General features: G+C 52.2%; 5 protein-coding genes across 8 annotated transcripts; all 5 read right to left on the bottom strand.

Moving 5' to 3' along the window:
* Nucleotides 1-6287: 6287 nt before the first annotated feature.
* Nucleotides 6288-7672, bottom strand: ABB37_02352 (unspecified product; the record flags this gene model as incomplete). Of its 2 annotated transcripts, none has more annotated exons than XM_015799317.1 (1): nt 6288-7672. In XM_015799317.1, the coding sequence occupies exon 1, from the start codon at nt 6849-6851 to the stop codon at nt 6288-6290; it is 564 nt and encodes a 187-aa protein (XP_015662795.1). In that variant the 5' UTR covers nt 6852-7672. The 2 variants fall into 2 exon arrangements, with proteins under 2 accessions (XP_015662795.1, XP_015662796.1); XM_015799318.1 differs by having other exon boundaries at nt 6288-6892.
* A 2300-nt stretch (nt 7673-9972) lies between these two features.
* On the bottom strand, nt 9973-12255 carry ABB37_02351 (hypothetical protein; the record flags this gene model as incomplete). 2 transcript variants are annotated; one of them, XM_015799315.1, is made up of 1 exon in its annotated part: nt 9973-12255. In XM_015799315.1, the coding sequence occupies exon 1, from the start codon at nt 11671-11673 to the stop codon at nt 9973-9975; it is 1701 nt and encodes a 566-aa protein (XP_015662793.1). In that variant the 5' UTR covers nt 11674-12255. The 2 variants fall into 2 exon arrangements, with proteins under 2 accessions (XP_015662793.1, XP_015662794.1); XM_015799316.1 differs by having other exon boundaries at nt 9973-12140.
* Nucleotides 12256-12951: 696 nt separating this feature from the next.
* On the bottom strand, nt 12952-14502 carry ABB37_02350 (putative beta-ketoacyl synthase family protein putative3-oxoacyl-acyl carrier protein synthase ii; the record flags this gene model as incomplete). The annotated part of the gene is made up of 1 exon (XM_015799314.1): nt 12952-14502. Exon 1 carries the CDS (start codon nt 14371-14373, stop codon nt 12952-12954), a length of 1422 nt encoding a protein of 473 aa, XP_015662792.1. The 5' UTR covers nt 14374-14502.
* Nucleotides 14503-15060: 558 nt separating this feature from the next.
* ABB37_02349 (hypothetical protein) lies at nt 15061-15650 on the bottom strand (the record flags this gene model as incomplete). 2 transcript variants are annotated; one of them, XM_015799312.1, is made up of 1 exon in its annotated part: nt 15061-15650. In XM_015799312.1, the coding sequence occupies exon 1, from the start codon at nt 15562-15564 to the stop codon at nt 15061-15063; it is 504 nt and encodes a 167-aa protein (XP_015662790.1). In that variant the 5' UTR covers nt 15565-15650. The 2 variants fall into 2 exon arrangements, with proteins under 2 accessions (XP_015662790.1, XP_015662791.1); XM_015799313.1 differs by having other exon boundaries at nt 15061-15647.
* Nucleotides 15651-16284: 634 nt separating this feature from the next.
* ABB37_02348 (putative DNA replication licensing factor MCM3) lies at nt 16285-19207 on the bottom strand (the record flags this gene model as incomplete). The annotated part of the gene is made up of 1 exon (XM_015799311.1): nt 16285-19207. Exon 1 carries the CDS (start codon nt 18898-18900, stop codon nt 16285-16287), a length of 2616 nt encoding a protein of 871 aa, XP_015662789.1. The 5' UTR covers nt 18901-19207.
* Nucleotides 19208-19438: the final 231 nt, after the last annotated feature.

The following is a 19438-nucleotide window of genomic DNA, read 5'->3' as shown; positions in this document are numbered from 1 at the left end:
GTGTGCGTGTGTGGATGGGTGGATAGGTGGACGGGTGCACAACCGAGCACACGAGAGAGGAGAGATTCCCCCCCCCCAAAAAAAAACGGAGAAAGGGAGAAGAAAAACCAACAACGCGCAGAGGGAGAGCGTGGGAAAGAGATAGTACGAAGAAAGGGGGAAAAAAGAAGTCAAATCGGCCTGCCATCCTCAACGAATGAAACGATTCTGGCGCCATCAGTAATGAAGAGCACACCGACACACACATATACATATCCTGCAAACCGACGTAAACACTTCCAGGCAATATCACCAGAAGTATTCAAAACGATGGGAGGAAATGCTCTTTGACGGAAAGAAAGAAAGATCGCGCCTGCTGACAGCTGTGAGTAGATCGACATGTTGCATTACCTTGTTGTTTTCCTTTTCTGTTGTTTTGTCTCTTTTGGGGGAGAGGTGCAGTGCAGTGGACTCCAAACGACCACGAAAGAATCATTGCGAACGGGGAAACACATCAACACGCGTCACAAAGGAGGATAAATCACACCCAAACAAAAAAAACAAAACAATAAAAAAATGCGTGAGCCGGAGATTTTCCTCGGAAAGCTGTTAAAGAGACAAAAAGAAAAAGCCCCAAGACTGAAAAAATAATAATAATCGAAAAGGTAAAAAAAGAAAAACACCAAAAAGACGACGGCGACGAGCAGCATCAGTTAAACAAACGTGTGAAAGGCCATGAAGTTCCTACATAAACATTAAATCTAGGTGGTGCGTTTGTGCCGGGTAAATTACTTCCTACGAAGGTGCGGACCTATCCGTATGCGTGACGTAGCACAAACCGACCGCCACCGCGCAGGGGGCACCTGTTTGTCTTGAAAAACAAAAAAAACTTACTACTTACTACCTTTTGATTCAGACGAGTTGGCGTACCGCACAGGGACGCTTCAACGCTTATGTGCATGGGTCGTTCATCAGGAAGTGAAATAAAAACAAAAACAAATAATAGAAACTCAGCACTACGCTGTGCTGCCGTTGACGCCGCTGTTTCGTTTGTAAAGCTCGTTGATTTCACGGAGGCGTTGAAGGCAAACTCGCAGGTAAAAACAACAAAGAGACAGATGTTAACAAATGATGGGAAATAATGATAATAATAATAAAGAAGGAAATGGAAATTGTGTGACGAGCTTCATAGCGCCTATTTATTTTGTCTCCCGCCGTCACTAAGCCTTTTGCTTTAATGCTACAAAGTAATCGCTAATGATAAAACAAAATAAGAAGAAAAAAGACAGAAGAAAGTCCTCTCGCATCGTTATGTACGTCGAGTGCGTATTTGGGTTGCATGCTTTAGTCCTCTGAAGCCCTTACCTCTCCCGCCCTCGCTCCCGGTGAGCCGTCTCCCTCCGCGGCGGCGAACCAACAACCAGAAGACGACAGGAATACCTCTCGAGTTTGGATGCCTCAGCGGAACGATTTGGGCAGAAAAAAACCCTCTACACGGAGGAGGGGGTGAATGCCGAACGACAAGCGCAAAGAGAAGGTGGGGAAACTCAAAGGACATCTAAACCAGTAAAAGGTAACAAGAAGAGAGAGGAGATGCTGGTGACACACACACACACAAACAAACAAGAATATGCGGCAACGACTCACAGAGAAGAAAAAAAGAAAGGACGAAGTATTTCTACCAAACGAAAAGCAGAATGTCGCTTAAAAGAAAGAGGAGGATAAAGTTAGAAAAGGGAGAAAACAACTATCACAAAAAAAAAATCCACGCGTTGATCACGGTAGAATAAAAGTTACAGAGCCGCACCGGACAAGGATGATAGCAACCACCTCAACAGAACATTCATATGTAGCAACCATCACGGATGGCGTTTAAGAAAAAAAAACCTCCGCTCATCAACACGGTGAAACACGCACAAAAGAAAGCCAGATTTACTTATCTGTGTCGTTGCTCACTCCCTCTGTGCTGCTTTTGCCCTTTTTTCTTTTCTTTTCAGGAACGTCGGTGGTGACGCATACACACACACGCACACGCGTATTCGGTACATAAGCAATTCCTATTCAAAACAAAGAAGAGAAAAAAGAAGGAGGAAGCGAGCAGCAGGAAGGAAAACATAAAAAAAGGTAATGATCGAGGTTCGTGAAGAAACACACCAAGTCCGCAGATGATTTGTACAATGAAAGAGGAGAGAGAAGAAGGTGCAGTACATATATATACATATATCTATGAGTTTTTTAGGGAAACAGAAGAGGCTTCGCTGCGCACAGAGGAAACCGCCCAGAAAAACAAAAAAAAGACCCTCGCTCACCCATCAGAGAGGAATCCCATGAGCTGCATCGCAAAGGGGCGCAGTTGAAACAATCACAAAGAAAGAAAAAGCAGAGGAATGCGGGGGAAAAAGGAGCGAATTGTAATTGCCCCAGCAACATCTATTCTTTGGTTCGCATCGTCGTCAACAGCACAGTAGCAACCATAACAATCCGGCGACTGGGCTGTTCGGTGGACTACCTCTTTGTCGTTGACTTTACTCGGACGATAACGATCTCCCTAGTTGCCGACACATGTTTTCTAATTCACAACGAATAAGGTGCGCTGCATAGCAACGAGTTAACTACTAATAATGAATGACACCTGATAATTTGGCCGCTAACAAAATCTCTAACACGAAAACAAAAAAATAAAATAAAAGGATTATAACTCGTTCGAATGCTGTGGGAGGAAGAAAGGGAGAAGAACAAAACAAAACGTTGGGGGGAATGAGAAGAAAAAAAAATACATGGCGGGTCATCCCTCCACAGTCGTGATGGTGGGGGGATGACAACGAGAGGAAAAAGAACGTCAAAGAGTACGTTGAAAAAAGAAAACCAAGGGAGAATACTGTCTTGACCTATCTGTTGATGTTGTGAGACGAAAAGCCAAGCTGCACACACCTGTGCTCACATCTACGCTATCTTCTTTTATTTGTTGTTGTTGTTTCTTCTAATACTACTAGTTAATAGAACGATACATGCTGCGACGCAATTCGGGCAGCATGTTAATGAAACAGGGGGTGAAAGGAAGAGAGTTAAAAATGCAAACACAAACACACACACACACAGATACACAAAAGAGGAAGAAAGCCACCACGGAGACAACAGTAAGACGATTTAATCCAACCAGTAAAACGAAAATAATAAAAACTCCACTTTGAGGTCAGAGCGGTATCTAAAAAGTTCCTTTTGAGTTGAAAAAAAGAAAAAGTGGAGCAGGCCCATTTGAATGCGGGTGTGTGTACGATAAGAGAAGAAAGGAAACACGGCACGTAACGCACAGACTGGGCCAGACAACACAACAGAAAGAAGGGGGTCAACTCGAAATAGCTGTCAACGAGAGCGTGTAAAAGAATTAGGTGAATTCAACACATACACGTACACAGACGACAAGCATGGCAATAATAACAAAACAATTTTTAGAGGAAAATACATAAATTGTGATGGCAGAGAAGAAAGAAAAAAAAAAAGAAGACACTCCTGCGCGTCTCAGCATTCGGGCACTCATTCACGCAACCGCTAACATCAGCACAACTACCGAAAGCAGTTCATTTAATAAAACAAAAAATGAAGAGTCTGGGGGGGGGGGGGTTAGGAACGATAGAAGAAGAAGCAGGAAAAAAGTGATTGACAGAGAACGCGGTGTCCTATACAACAACAAAAACAAAAACAGCCAGTTTTAGGGACGTTGGGGGGAGAAGCTCGCCACATCTGCGGCATCCGATTTCAACTGCAAAGCAAGGGTAAGCACAGCGCACGTACAGACGCCCTTTTTGTTGGCTGTTGTTGTTTAAATTGGGAAACAAACAAAAACAAAAAACTATGCGCTGATTCGCGAAGACAAGTTCGTTGTGCACGCAGCGATTGGATCAAATTTGAAAAGGGAAACAATTATGTAAAATTTGTGACGGCATCGAAAGTGTTGTTCTCAATATATATGATCTACGGATCCCACATTAAACGCGCCCCCAATATTTGTCAACGTGAGGAAAGACAATAACAACAGACTGCGAGAAAAAACATATATAATAGTAGTAAAGAGCGCTAAACTACCACGAGTTGGATTTATGAAAAAGCTCTTTCACAAGTGGAAATGCGATACCGAGACTTCTTTCATATTTATCTTCTTGAAATACACGTGATAAAGGGCAGTCGCTCTTCTCGTATTATTATTGTTTTTCCTTTGATCGTCTTTGTTTGTTAAGGTCATAAACTCCCCATCAGCGTATATGTTTGACACATGTCGTGAGAGCAGCTACGCAGTTTGTTGAGAACACATTCGGACAATTACTGAGAAGAAAACACAACGAGCGGAGAAAAAAAAAACAAGAGAAACACGATAATTAGAGCTGATGAAGATCGGCAGCACAAAGTTTAGATGGCGAGACGTTTGCTTGACGTCACCTCGTTGATTTCCTTGACGATACCAAGTACTCTAAAAATTGCTTTAAAAGAAGAGCTACTAAATTGAGCTAAAAATAATATTAGTATTATTATTTATTTCAACGAAAGGAAAAAAATAAATAAAGAAGAAATAACTAATGAATGAGACCAGACCCTTGGCGCGTGTAAGCGCACCAGTCTTCACAGACGTGAAGAAGCACCCCCCAACCCCATCCCTGCCCTCCCGCCACCAAGTGAATAACGGTGGGAATGGCAATACAAATAACAATCGTAGCAATACATGTGGCAAAGGGAGAACACAAACACGGGCGAGCACACAGACATACACACAAAAAAAGTACTATGATTTCGCTTAGAATGCGCCCGTCAGGATACTTGGCAGAAACGTGAGGGAAGACATCGTCGCCAGAGACGCACGTAGCAGAAATCGCCGAGAAGGTTGATCGACAACAGTCTTGTCAAGTCATCGTTTCGCGCACACACACACACGCACAGATCGCACCAGTAAAAGAGTTCTGTAGAACATACGCGCGAAGAACCACGACAGAAAAATAGAGTACAAAAATAATTTAGAAAAAAAAAAGAGAGAGAGAGAGATGAAAGAAACAGCGAGGAGAAAAAAAATCACGGCTACAGTACAAGGGACTGCGAAACGAGGAGTTACAAAACAAAAGACGGCGACTACACAAAAGGGAGCACTAAACCAAAAACAAAAAAGGGGGAAAGAAAAAGAAAAAGAAAACGGCCACAGTGCACCGCAGCAGCATGCATCAATACTCCAGCAACCGCAGTTGGCTTACGAAACAAGAAAGCACAACAACGCTGTAAAGCAGGAGCATGCTTTCGAAGCTCACCACGACGCGTGCGCACATGCACTACCCGCTTCCAAACAACCTCTGGATGTGACTCATCTTTTATCTATCCAACATCAATCAAGACAATACATTCGTGATAGAAATGAGGTGTTGAACAGCTGCAGAACTCATGAGACCTCCTTTTCGGTGCGTGGCTTTTCGTGGAAGAAACTTGTCATCTGCAAAAAAAGTATATATAACTGTATATTTAAGCTGGTATTTATACATCTGCGGGAAGCACAACGTACAGTTGAAACAAAAACAAAGCAGAGGAAATAAGCGTGTCTGCCAGCGAAACAGTGTTGGGCGGCTGCACGAGAAAACAGTACAAAAAAACAGAGGAGTGGATGCTGCGCCTGCCGTGGGTTTTCTCCTCCCCCTTGCTTCGTGTTTCACACACACACACACACATATATATATATATAGCTCCTTTTCCAGCGGTCAGAATTGGACGCACCAATTAACAACGATGAGAAACAGCGAGCAGGAGTAATCCATACAAAGAGGAACCACGAAGTGACGATACAGAAACGAGAGAGAGGGACACTTCGAAAAGCGGGGGAGGAAGGAGCAAAGGGCGCGGACGATCCAGATAAAGAACGAGGGAGCAGCGTCGACGAAAAGCGTCGCGAGACAAACAACATGGAAAGAAGCGTGGAAGCTGCAGCGTCGACACCGTCAATTAAGGAGCGGAACAGAAAGGAGGAACTAAAAAACAAAAACGCATACAAAAATCAGTAGTGAAGGGAGGTGCGAAACAGCTTGAGAGCGCGTTCATTACCGCTGTTCGAGGGACAACAAGGAAAGGAGTTGTTGCCTGCGCCGCGTTCACATCGCTCCCGTTAAAAAAGGAAGAGGTATATGGGCGGAAACAGAAAGTATATATATATATTGGTCGAACGCCCTGCGCTTGTATGATTGTTATTATTAGACTCCGATAGGCACCGTTGGAGTACCCCCTTCAGGTTTGCGGAATGTGTCTCCACTTCCACCAGGGCGTAGCCATCGAGGAGGTCCTTGTTAGGGATGATGAGGGAGAGGAACGGGGGAGGTCGGAGAGGATACGTCAGCAGCAGCAGCAGCGGCGGCGGCTTCCGCTTGCGCTTGGCGGTGCGCCGGCAGCTGCGCTCTTGTGAGGCGCGCATCCTCTCTCAGCACCTCCGCGCGGTGCTCGGCGGTCGTCCGCACGACTTCCACGTACCGGGGCCGAGGACGACGCGCAGGCGGCAACAGCACGTCCGCAGCGCAGGAGATGGGGGCGTTGTGCAACATCTCCACCTCGGAACAGAAGCTGCCCGAGGCCAACTCCACGAACGCATTCCCACTGCATTCCCCGCTCGCCAGGGTCCCCACGTCCAACCGATGGAAAGCGAGGACGTGCGACAGGAACGCGTCGACGTCGCCCTCGGTGGCCTGAAATGGCAGCCCACGCAACCAGTAGATTAAATTACTGTGCGGGGGCTCCGCACTGTCGAGGAGAGCGGCAGTGTTGGTAGCGTTCTCGGGCTGGTGCTGCGACGGAGGAGTGGTGGCGTCGGCGAGAGATGTGAAGAGCTTCGCCCCTATGTTGCTCGGTCCGTCCATTTTCCTTGTTCTCGCCGTTGACCTTGTTCTTCCGCTCGTCTTCACTCCAGACGTGGCGGGGCGTATCGAAAGAGAAGGGAATAATTGTGGGCGATTTCAGGTTGAAGAGGGAGAGGAGGGGGCAGGTGAAGGGGAAAAGGTGGAGGGCGACGAGTGTCTCCGTGGGTGTCAACGTTCCAGCCACGCGCAGCACGTTGTCCACCTCCTGCAGCGCTCATCGAGTACGTGTAGTAGATGCGCAGAGGCATATCATCTTATTGTTTGTTCTCAAACCGTATCAGCAAATCAATCGAAGCGGCAGACCTCCTCTCCAACCCGCCTCCACAGCGCGGCATGAACAGAGGAGCGATCTGAAAGCGGAAAGCCATTCGGGAGAGGGAAGCGAACGAAAACGGAGCCTGGAAGGGCACACACAGAGACGGCTGGACCCGCCCATCTCAGCCGCTCAACCGGCCAATCATTCCCCGTTCGGGCGTCAAGAAAACAGTGAGAGAAGCGGCGGTCACACTAACAGAAAGGAACGCACACACCAGCAGAAAGAGAGACGAGCACCGCCGAACGCTGCAAGAAGAAACGCAACCACGGTCCGAGAGGACGGGGGCCGGGAGGTAAACGCGGAGGGAGCGAGACCTGTCCCTCGCGCAGCCGCATCGGTGCAAAGGGGCGGTGGGCTGCGGCACACACAGCAACAGAGGAGAAACCGCGCAAGGCGTCCTCACGCTCCTTTCGCTCCTTCCTGTTTGATTATCTCGGTCTGAGAGTGCGGCGAGCAGGCAGCGGCGTGTTTGGTCATACGTGAGGTGCAGTTACAAGCAGCGGCTGTGGTTCGGGGGAGTGTGAAGGGCACAAACCAGAGGAGAAGCGAAGGAGGAGGGAGGTGCAGTGAGAATGGGTAGAGCTACGGTAGCACGGAGCAGCACGGCAGCTACAAGCACACACACACACACCAGACGGCACGGTACGCAGATCGATCAGCACAGAAGAACTAACGGCTCAAAACTGAGAAAGGAGGCCGGGCCGTGCGCATGAAAAACAACGACAGAGCGACTTCGTGTCGCAGATGGAGAAGGCGTGTGTGTCGTACACCGCGTGCCGGATGGTCATCACCGACGGAGAGGAGAGGAGTGCGGGAGACTCAAAACCGCGGCCCCTGCGCTCCGACGCGACTGCACTCAACCTGCGTTCACACAGCACTGCACACTTCTGTTCATCTGTAATACTCACCGAATGCAAGTCGGAGTGTGCTTGGTATTAGTATTGTTTGTTGTGTGCAAGGTCACAGTGCCGCATTGCAGACGTCTGCTAAATGAGCGCTACAGTGCCACTTTAAAGCACCACTGCACAAAAGCTAAATGAGAGGAGGGAAGTACAAAAAACAGATGAAACAAACAAACCAAAACAGGAATATACCGAAACAACAGCGGCCGTCTTAACAATCACCAGAAGAGTTTATTATATTATTCTTATTCTTATTATTGTTTGATGATAGTTACTTCGTTTACTAGGACACCCAACGAATTGCTGTTTCATAAAGGGAAAAAGATTCGTGCCGCTCTCCTCAACGGACGGCATTCATGACGCCGTTTCTCGTTCGACCACTAACGACGAGGAAAGGCATCAAAAAAAAAAGAAGAATTGTTATATAGAATGGAGTGTAATGAGGAAAAACTTTGTATGGGCGATAAAGCTGGACCCACTGAATCGGAATTCGAGTGATCGTGGAACGCGCACAACGGAAGGAGCTCAACTATACAAAAACAAAAACACAAGAAAGAGTAGTAATAATAAACCAAGATACAAACCTAAAAAGTGATTTTTTCCGCCGGAACACGGTGGCCAAAGAAAGAAAAGAATAAGCGTCAGGAAGCACAAACAGTGGGAACGTTGGCTATGTGTTTCTGTTTGAGGTACCATTTCAAGATGATAGTCGACACAAAAAAACGAGTTTATGTTTGAAGCAACGACCAACAAATGCGTTCACAGATCCACAAATAACAAAGAAAAGAAAGAGGGCCGTGCCGCCCAGCGTGTGTTCCCCTGCCGCTTCAATGAGGGCTGCCACCTTTCTTCTTGGCAAATTTGCGGTCGCTGCCAGAAGAAAAAAAAGGGAATTATTTTCAAAAACAAAAGTGGTGAAGATCAGCAGATAAAGTAAACAAGAAATGACAAGCTCAGAGCAAGAGAGAAAGAGGCACTGAAAGACAGGCGTACATGCGCCTTGAAGTCCATATTAATGTGTGTCCATTTCCGTTGTGACGGTTGCGGTTCTTCACCAATAGAAAGCCCCATATATATATATATATATATATAGGAAGCAATTGAAAGGCGCTGCGAGAGGTGCACATGCGCGGGAGGAAGAGCAGGAATAATAATAATGATAATAATAATATGATTCGCCAACTGTGCGAATATCACAACAACATCTTTTACCACGCCTGTGAGATCGTTGCGAACGTATACATATATAGAGATGTAAAAAGACAGCTGCCCGGATAGAGTGCGTAATCAATACGATCGGGAAAGAGCGAGATAGAAAGGCGCACGCGTGGAAACCCCCAAGAAGAATCTCATAGAATGCAACAGGAACATCGCGCGAAGCTAGAGATGGACCACCCAACAGAGAAACAAACAAAAAAGAGGAGAGAGAAACCCGCAAAGCACAACGAGGAGGAGGTGATATCCGCAAGTAATACGGTCAACACTGACTCCTGCGTAGCTGCACCGCTTCCATTGCACACGCACAAAGATACATACATGCACTACCCTGACACGGCATCTCGCTCGTTCATTCTCCGTGATGCCAAGGTACATTCAGAGAAGTCTAAAAAAGCGGCGTTTGTGGAAAAGAAAAGGAGAAGAAAAAATACATAGTTGGAGACCAGAGTGAAAAAAGGAAAAACTATTCTTTTCATCTTCTTTGGTGTGCTTGCCTGTTTCTGCGCCAAAGAGGACCAGACACGTCACGGCTGGCTTTTCAGGAGGAGAGAAAAACAAAAAAGAAAATAAAAAGAAATGGCAAGTTCGCGTGCACGACTCTTCAGCCCTGCCGTGCTCATTGAATCCCTTGCTAACTGCTCCCTCTTTCAGAAAAGGGAGAAAAATAATTAGAGGACTCCAGAAATTAGTGTTGAGCGTGCGGCGGATGAAAACCGTTCTGGTCGTTGGAAACGACGAAAAACCGCTGTTGCTGCTGCGGCTGCGAGGGCGTCGGAACAAAAGAAAAGAAAGGAAACTGCGCCAGCGCAAGCGTTTGCTGTGTCTCGGGCCCTGCAGGCTGTGTGCCTCCGTTAAAGCACGTCGACGACGGGTTCACCGAAAATATGGAAATGGTGGGCGAGTTATTCGCGTTCACTGCCATGTTGAAGGACGGAAAGACGCTCGAGTTCATCAGCAGCTGTTGGGCAGGTATTGGAGAGTTCTGGATGACATAGCAGCACTGCTGCTGCTGCTCCTCAGGCTGTTGTTGCGGCAGCAAGTACGCAACCTGCTGCGTGGGCTGTATGAACAGGGAAAGCTGCTGTAGTTGTTGATGCTGCGGCCGCTGATGCTGGAGTTGCAGATGCTGGGGCTGCCGCTGGAACGTAGGTGGGATTGAGGTCGAAGGACTTTGAGCGTACACCCCCATTGTGCCGTACTGCTGTGGTGGAGCCATCGACGGCAAAGAACACGAGTAAAAGGATGTTTGCTGCTGCTGCTGCTGCTGCTGTTGGTGCTGCTGCTGTGATGGTAGCGGCTGCTGAAAGCGTAGGTGGCGTCTCTGATGCGGCGGTGCAAGCGAAGGCGCCGTCTGTACAAGCGACGCGCTTCCCATCGGTGCCAAAGCACCGCTGCTTCGGCTCGCCTTCTTCCTCGCGACAGCGGCAGCGTCATTAGACGGCACGAGTGCCGGCAGCATGCCATGCTGCGCGGACTTCTGCTGCTTCCCGGATGGGGTGCGGCTGGTGCAGCTGTCCTTCTCCAGCTGCGCGTCACGGCGTTCCGCGTCGGCGGGAATCACCTCTACATAGCGTGGCTTCGGCCGCAGCTGCGGTGCGAGGCCCTCGTGTGCGGCGACCGGAAAAAAGACGTTGTGCAGCTGCATGATGGCGCTGCGGTCCGCCAGCGAGTTCAGCTCGACGAACACGTTGCCGCTGCACTCCCCGGTGCTGAGGCGGCCGAAGCGGAGGCTGCGAACGCGGCCCTCGATCGGCTTCAGGAAGGCAGCCAAGTCTGCCTCAGTCGTCTCAAAGGGTAGTCCACGCAGCCAGTGAATCAACGTCGGCTCTCCGGTGTTTCCGTCCTCCGCCTCTTCTGCGGCAAGCGCCGTGTCGGCGACCTTCTGCGGCACAGGAGGTGTGGGGGAGCGGGCGCGCCCTACTTCACGTTTGCACGCGTAGTTGCACTGCGCGCGGTAGAGATCGGCGATGGAGGACAGCCGCAGCGTAATGGAGAAGCGGGGAAACTGGCCCACCATGATAGAGCACGGGAAGCGGCGCACCAACTCCCGCGCTGCATGCGGGGTGGTGAGGCAGACGAAGCCCTGCCCGGCGTAAGGACCGTCGACGAAGAAGTTCACGTCGAGCCGCTTCACATGATCAGTATCCTCCGCCGCCGCTTCGTCGTCGCGGCGGACCTCTTCCAGCGAGAGGAAGTAGGGGGTCATCTCAAAGAAGCGTTTCGGTGGTACATGGCCAAACCACACGACTCCGTACGTCTCCTCGGAGGCCCAGGGGTCGACCGGCATTTGCGCCGTGCCTGGCGTACGCCACTGATTGAACAACGGCGGTTGCTGCTGCTGTTGTTGCTGGTACCACTGCGAGACATCGGCAAGCAACGAAGTCATCTCGTAATGCTTAGCGTCGTGCCAGCGTCGTCCGTGACAGTTGCCAGGGTCAAGAAAGTCCCCTAATAGATAAGGATGATATTGAAGAAAAAGCACCCAACAAGAAAGATGGGGTTGAAATACTACTAACGATAATAAACACAAAAGGAAAGCGCGGAAAGGCGAGAGTGCTGAGGCGGCGAACAGCGGCAATTCGCACAAGGCAGAAAGCCGAACAAGACGAATAAAGCCGCACGCAGTAGCGATCAGACAGCACGAAAGAGGTACAAAGAAGAAGACTGATATGAAAGGAGCGGGAGAGAGAGAGAAAGAACGGGAAGAGAAGAAAAAGAAAACGTGAATGAATTTTAGCAGTATATAATGGTGAGAGAAAGGGGGAGGTGTATGGTGTGAGAGCAATGAGCACGGAAACTCCTGAAGGGGGGTGAGGGTGCAGCTGGAAACACAAAACGAAAAAATACAGCACTACGCCAACGAAGAACAGGATAATAAGGGAGAAGGAGGATGAGGCGGGAAGGAGAAGAGTTGAGGATGCGGAAGTAGAAGGGGAAAAAATATCTATATAAGACGACTGCAGCAGCTAAGAATTGTGTGTATGTATACGGTATTCAATTTCATTTGAATTTTTTTTTTAAGTAGGTCAAAAGAATCGACGGCAGGCGTTTTGTACGAGTAGCAAAGGCGAGAGAGCAGCACAAGGGAGAATGAAAGCGAAAGAGATCCCGCTTCGGGAAAAGACCAACCGGGAGAGACAGAGATACCGTCTCGTGAAACCGCATCCCTTCAGAAGGCGGTTGAGCACCGCCACACGCGAGGCAGATCCAACTTCGCACAGAAGCATCGCTGTGATGGCGCTGCACATCCGCCGCTGTATGGACAGCCTTAAAGGCAGTAGGGAGAGGGAGAGAGGGGGGAGATCGCTGCTTTCGCCTCAACTATCTTTCTTTTCTACTATTTTCGGCCGTGTCTTCTTCTCGTGTTTGTTTCTTTGTTCGTGACGAAAAGCTCCTCCGACACATACGCACACACACAAAGCAGCAGCTGCAGCAAACTGCGAATCCTTGCCACATTATCTATCCTACCTCATCTGTGAGCGCATCAGTGCAAAATAACAACAACAAACAAGAGCGCTTTCCCTCTTCGCGGCCTCGTTCGATCGCATTCGTACTTCACGCCACTTTGAGTCCCTCATTTGCTCTCTCGCTCATGCATCATTGACGATAACTTGCGTCTCCATGTTTACGCTGCCTCCCCTTTTCGATGTGCTCAGCTGTTTACTTACACACGCGTAAAGAGCAGGGCGGTGTTGATGCCACCAAAGCCGAAGCTCGTCGAGATCACCGCCTCGCAATCCTCGAGCACCTGTGCCGTGTTGCCCTGCACACACACCACTCCCGCCGCCTTCTGCGCGTCGGTCAGACACGACGAGGTGAGATTTGCCGTCGGAGGTGCGCGCTGTTCATACAGCGCCATCACCGTCAGTCCGGCCTCCACGCCACCGGCGGCGCCTAAGAGGTGACCGAGGCCGCCCTTCGCACTACTCACGTACAGCGGCGGCACAGTCTCCTTCTCTGGCGGTCGCAACGAGCACTGCAGCGCGGCCAGTTCCACCTCGTCACCGATAGTGCCCGTCGCGTGGGCATTCACGTACTGCACCGCCGCGCCTGGCACGTTGCCACCATCGATCAGCGCCTGCTCCACGCAGTGCCGCGCGCCGAGCCCCTCTGGATGTGGGGCCGCTACGTGGTAGGCGTCACACGACACCCCAAAGCCGCGCAGCTCGGCGTACAGCCGCGGCGCCCCACGTGCCGTTGCGTGCTCCAGTGACTCGAGAATGAGGACCCCCGCGCCTTCGCCCATCACAAAACCGGAGCGACTCGTGTCGAAGGGCCGGGAGGCAGAGGCGGGCGTGGTATTGTACGCCGTGCACAGCGCCCGCATGCGCGAGAAGCCGGCGACGGACACGGGCGTGATGCACGCCTCCGTTGCCCCGCAGATCATCACGTCGGCCCGGCCGGACCGAATCCACGCCGCTGCCTCACCGATGCAGTGTGCACCGGTGGCGCAGGCCGCAACGCTGCTCCCGATCGGGCCGCGCAGACGATGGCGGATGGCGGTGTGACCGGCGGCCATGTTGCCGAGAATCTTCGGCACAAACAAGGGGTGCACTTTGTTGTAGTGCACCTTGCCGGTAGAGCGGGCGATGTCATCGGCGGTTAAGTACACCGCGACGTCGGTCGTGTCGGCGAGAGAGGGAATGCCCATGCCAATGTTCACGCCAACCCGGTCGCGGGCGGCGTCGGACAGGTTAACTTCCCGCTCGGCTTTGCCTTTCTCCCGCGCAGCTGTGGGGGTGATGGGCGAGGTGAGCAGCGCGGCGTCGCAGAGAGCATCGTCGACGGCGCGGGCACACAGCTTAAAGGCGCGCGACTCCGCCGCTGAAGGCGCAAACGGATCCGATGAGATCTCGGAGGCAGGAGACAACAACGATGGAGCTGCGATGGAGGCCGCCACTTGACACGGCATCGCCTGCACCAGCTTCTCCAATGCGCGTTGCTTCTCTTCCGGTTTCAACGTGCGGTCGTTTTGAACAAAGCTGGGAAGGAAGAACGGGGCGTCGAGGAGAGGGCGAATGCCGGACTGCCCACTGCACACCGCCCTCCACGTGTCAATGGTGGTGAGCCCAAGAGGGGTGACCATGCCAATGCCGGTCACCACCACACGGCGAGGCGTGCACACTGGCAGCGCGCCAAATCCCATGGAGTCTTATATATATATATATAAGACTGAGCTGTTTCTTGCTTTTTTATGTATGAAAGGTGTGCATCTGTGTTGCCAAGGAACGACGGAAGATAGATTGAAAAGTAGCAAAGAAAAAAGAAGAGAGACCGAGAAAGTGAAAGGGCGTGCTGTTTTGAAAGCGGCGCACAACGAAGAAAACGCATGGACTTGAAACAAACAACAACAACAACAAAAAGGCAACCCTGCAAAAGAGAGAAATACACGCGTATGAGCACACATGCGCTTTACCGAAGCAGCTCCAGAGCACCACCCAGCCATCAGCAATCCTTTTCTGTTCATTTTGAATTAAATCGGATGGCAGTGGCACTGTTTTAGTAACACGTCTGTTAGCAGCAAGAGGAGAGGAAAACACACACACAAACACACACGTCTGAGCACCGAAGAAAAACAAATTACAACTGTGAGGAACAGTAGCGGTCGCTCGTGGGTCACCCACCACTAGGTAAGAAAGAAGAAGGGGAGAAGGTTTGCAGAACTGACACCGTCCACCGCGTCATCACATTAACGTTCAAATCTGCAAGAAGAAGAATCCTATCTTCCAAAGGTCGGCCTGTAACTCCTCAACCTCCCCTCCCTTCTCCTTTCTCAGCGACGACGGGCATAAACGTTGTGCGTACTCGCCTGCGTCGAGTAGCCGCCCTTCGACACCGACAGCGAGCATTCGTAGTTTCGCAGACCAGGCAAGACGTGTCCCGAGACGACCTGCAGTTGATCCCACAGCGCATCCACGCTCTGCGCACCGCCATCGCGCGACGTGCCACGACGAACCTCACGGGACTCCAAGATTTGTCGCTGCAGCGCCAAGATGCCCTCGCCTCGCTTCAGCGCCGCAGAGACGGTGCGCGGACCACGCAGGTGCCGCTTGCTCGCGAACTCGTTGCGCAGGCGGAAGAGCAGATCTCTGCGCTCCTCTGGTCCGTGATGGCGGTAGATGAGTTGGAGAAAATGTCGGTAAAGATGGAGGGTGTCGGTGGCGCGGTAGGGGAAGTCGCGGAACGACGGCACTTCGGCGCCGAGGACTTGCGGGCCGCGTGGTCCGCCGGAGAGCAGCAGCCGTGATGGCTGCGCCATCCCAATTGCGCGTGACATAGCTACTAGATGTGGTGTTTCGACGATGTTGATGTGTTTCTGACAGCTTGCAATTTAGTGTTCTTCTGTTAATGTATTCCTCTTCTTTTTGGATAGGAAAGGAGGAAGAGAAGATGCATTGGATGTTAGAGTCACACATAGAGAGAGGGAAAAAGCCACCAAAAGGAAAGTTACTCATGTGATGAAGGCGACCATGGGTGTGCATACACATCGACATTTCAAAGTTCCCTGCCATTGGTGTCAGCGGCATCCACAAAACGGACTAGACAAAAACAAAATCGCTCTTTGCGCGGGGCGAGAAAAAAATGTAAAACCCTCGTGCTCTTCGCATTCAATGCCGAGTCCCGCTGGCCAATGCAAGTCAAGAGTCCGGGGGAAAACAAAGAAGGCGGTTTGTTTGCCGAACAAGGTCTAGCAGACACCGCTCAGCATCCGATGAAACACCGGTTTTTCTCCTTTCTTCTTCATTAACGCTCTTTTTGTTTTGATACAACCAGAGGGATCTATAGGTGACGTAAAGAAAGGGAAAAGAAAGAAGGAACCAAAGAACGACACAGCGAGCACTTCGCCGGAGCATCTACCAGTTTCATCTGCGCCGGAATTCTTAGCTGCCCCACGTCTAAAGCACAGCATCGTTCACCTCTCTCACACCGCTACATGGGAAACACCAGTTTTTGCGGTCTTTCAACTCGTTATTCTTCCGCCCCGCCGCTGTCGCACTTAAATGAATTGAACTGTATCGTCACCGCCGTCTTCGGTGCCCTCGAAGATAAATGCGTCGCCCTGCAGCTGCGTCACCGATCGCTTCAGCGCGTCCATCGAGGTCGTCGCCGCACCGCCACCGCCGCCGAGACGCTCGTGCAACTCTCGCAGCGCAACGACGTCACGCTGCTCTCGCTGAAACTCCTTCAGGGCCTCCACGACGCGACGGTTGAGATGCACATCCACTGCGGACATGGCAGCCCCGCTCGTCACGGTCGCGGGTGTTGTCGCTGCCTCACCGCTGCTGCGGCTGCTCTCCACCCGTCCGTCCTCGCCGGCCTCGGCCTCCGTGCGCGGCCGTCGCAGCGCCGCTGCTTCCTCCGTGGTGTTCATTGACGACGGCACCACCTCCAGCCCCGTCGCCGTTGTCTCCGCCCCCGCTGATGTGGCTGCGGCGGCAGGCCGTTTGTGTCCTCCCGCCTCCTCGATAGAGTGTTCGTTGTCATCGCGGCGCTGCTGCGTCGCGGTGGTAGCGGCGTTCACCGACGCCCGCAGCAGCGCCATCGCCGCCGCAACATCGACCTCCTCCACCGTTGGCGACAGACGCAGCTTTGCGTTCGCGGTTGAGAGGCGCACGATGGCGTCGAGTGTACGCGGGGTAATGAAAAAGCCATCGCGGCCGCCGTCCTGTTGCTCGGCGCGCAGCTGGACGTAGTGCTGGCAAACCAGATCACGCGACGCCTCGGTCAGCAGCGGCGACCCCCGCTTTGCCAGCTGCGTGAAGGCGCGCAGGAAATCGACGCTCACGATGGACTCACCTGTGCTGTTGGTCGTCATGCGTAAGTCGAGACGGCCTTCGCCGCCACCGTTCCCGAAGGAGGAAACGGAAGTTGTGCCCTGCTCGTCGTCATTGCCATCACCACCACCACGACGGGGTCCGGCTTGACGAGCGGCAGCGTTCGAGCTCGTTTCCACGCTTTCCACGACGGTCCGCGAATCCACTTCATCATAGCGCACTGTCTCGGAAGTCATGTGGTTGCGCAGGATGTGGTAGCCAATGCGACGGTTGTAGTCGGACGAGTGCTGATCTAGGATAATAAACGTCAAATCAAAACGGGAGAGCAGCGACTCTGGCAGCCCCACGTTAAACGCCAGGCGATGCTGCACGCTGTAAAAGCCGTAAATCGGGTTCGCCGCAGCCAGCACGCTGCACCGCGCGTTGAGAGATGCGTGAATGCCCGCCTTCGCAATCGTCACGGTCTGCTGCTCCATCGCCTCGTGCATCGCCACCCGGTCCTGTGATCCCATCTTGTCGAACTCGTCGATGCATAAAATGCCGCGGTCCGCCAACACCATGGCACCCGCGCTGAGAGAGCGCTCACCGGTGTAGCTGTCCGTCGCCACCGCGGCCGTCAGACCGACACCGGAGGAGCCTTTCCCTGTCGTGCTCAGCGCCAGCGGCGCCACACCGAGCACGAACCGGAGCAGCTGCGACTTGGCGGTGGAGGGCTCACCGACGAGGAGGACGTTGATGTCGCCACGCACGTGGGAGTGGTGGGACATGCGCTCTACTCCGCCCACCATCATGAGTAAAATGGCCTGCTTCGCGGGCGTCATTCCGTAGATGGTCGGGGCGACCGCCTTGGCCAGCGTGTCGAGCACCCCGCTCGGACCGTGCTGCTCCAGACACTTCCGCGCAAATCGTGTGAGACGGTCCTCCAGCGCGGGAAGCGGACGGGTGAGAAAGGTGAACGTCTGCGTCGACACAACGTGGTTCACGAGGACGATAGATTGGAAGCTCTTGCTGTCGGCGGTAGTGTACGGCATGTAAACCCCGACGAGCAGCACGCGATCACCAGGCTTCACGGCGTCGACAAGATCGTCGTCAAAGCGCACCTCAACGTTGCGTGGGAGCTGCCCCGTCGGCGCTCGCTCCGGTGCCTCCTGTAGCACCGCGCACTGTGAGTCCATGAAGGTGCACAGTCCCAATTCCGTGCGCAAGGCGTGGCCTTCCATGTCCGTCTTGGGCATCACATTCACTGTGGGCAAGTGAGAGCTGTCGATCATCGGCGTCAGCTGATCGCGGAACTCCTTCTTAGTGAACTTGTTCGTCTCGGCGCAGTAGTGCACCGTCTCCAGTACACGCGGCCGGTTCGTGGACTGCCGGATCACGATCCCTTCGAGCGCGACCATGGTATTCAGGTGGCGGGCGTACAGCTCGCGCGGCGACAAGACGCGTCCGACGGGGCCTTCAAAGCCCGCATGCACCGCGCGCGAGCGGTAGTCCACCTTCAAGTATTCCGGCTGCTGGCGCAGCACCACGTCGTGCAAGGCCAGCTCAAGCAGCGGGATGTACTTGCCAGGCTGGCGGATGATGCTGGCGCCAAGAGAGAGACCAGCTTCACCACCACCGCCACCGCCAAGGCCGTTCTCACTGCCGTCGAGACCGCCAGCGCTGATGGGGATGTAATCGAGCAAATCGCCCATGTCCAGCAGCAGGCGAGCCTTGCCGGCGACGATCATCGTCTGAATGCGCTCATGGTACCGTTCTTCGTAGCGCTCGCTCTCGAAGAAGTCTGTGAACTGACGCCGGATGACCGTCTGCTCCTCTGTCAGGGTGCGATTGCTCAGCATGTCTACTTTTGGGTTTTTTTTTCTCAAGGGGCTTGATGTTGCCTTTGTCGTGGGTGTATGTATGTGTATATCAAAGAAGAAGAATGAAGCCGGAGTGTAATGAATCTATGGAGTGCGTGGTGAGAACACGAGCAGAAGAAAAAAAAAACTATATGAGGCAGCGTTGTTCAACGTTGCCGCGGTGCTGGTGCGTCGTCGCCAATGGGGACGATGGAAAAGACAACAAGAAATATAAAAGGAGAAGAAACTGCAGCGTGGTGGCGTCGCACTGACAGCTTCTCCTTCTTTCCGTTGGTGTTGAGGTGCTAGAGAAAACGGCGCAGCAGCGGAGGAAGAAGCCCCATCGCGGAAGAGGAAACATCGGTATATGGAGTTGAACGCATACCGGGAGGATGAGAAGAAAGAAAAATACGGAAAGAGAGAGAGCACAGGGGAGTTGACCGAAAGTCGAAAGTGCCGGTGGAAGGCTGCATGAAGACAATTTCTGTTGAGGCGAGCCGTGCTCGGCCAACAAGACGTTCCTTGCCTTTTCATTCGC

The sequence above is a fragment of the Leptomonas pyrrhocoris genome (genome assembly GCF_001293395.1).
Source record: "Leptomonas pyrrhocoris isolate H10 chromosome Unknown, whole genome shotgun sequence".
Taxonomy (NCBI): Eukaryota; Euglenozoa; class Kinetoplastea; order Trypanosomatida; family Trypanosomatidae; genus Leptomonas; species Leptomonas pyrrhocoris.
This window is presented reverse-complemented; position numbering and strand designations above follow the sequence as displayed.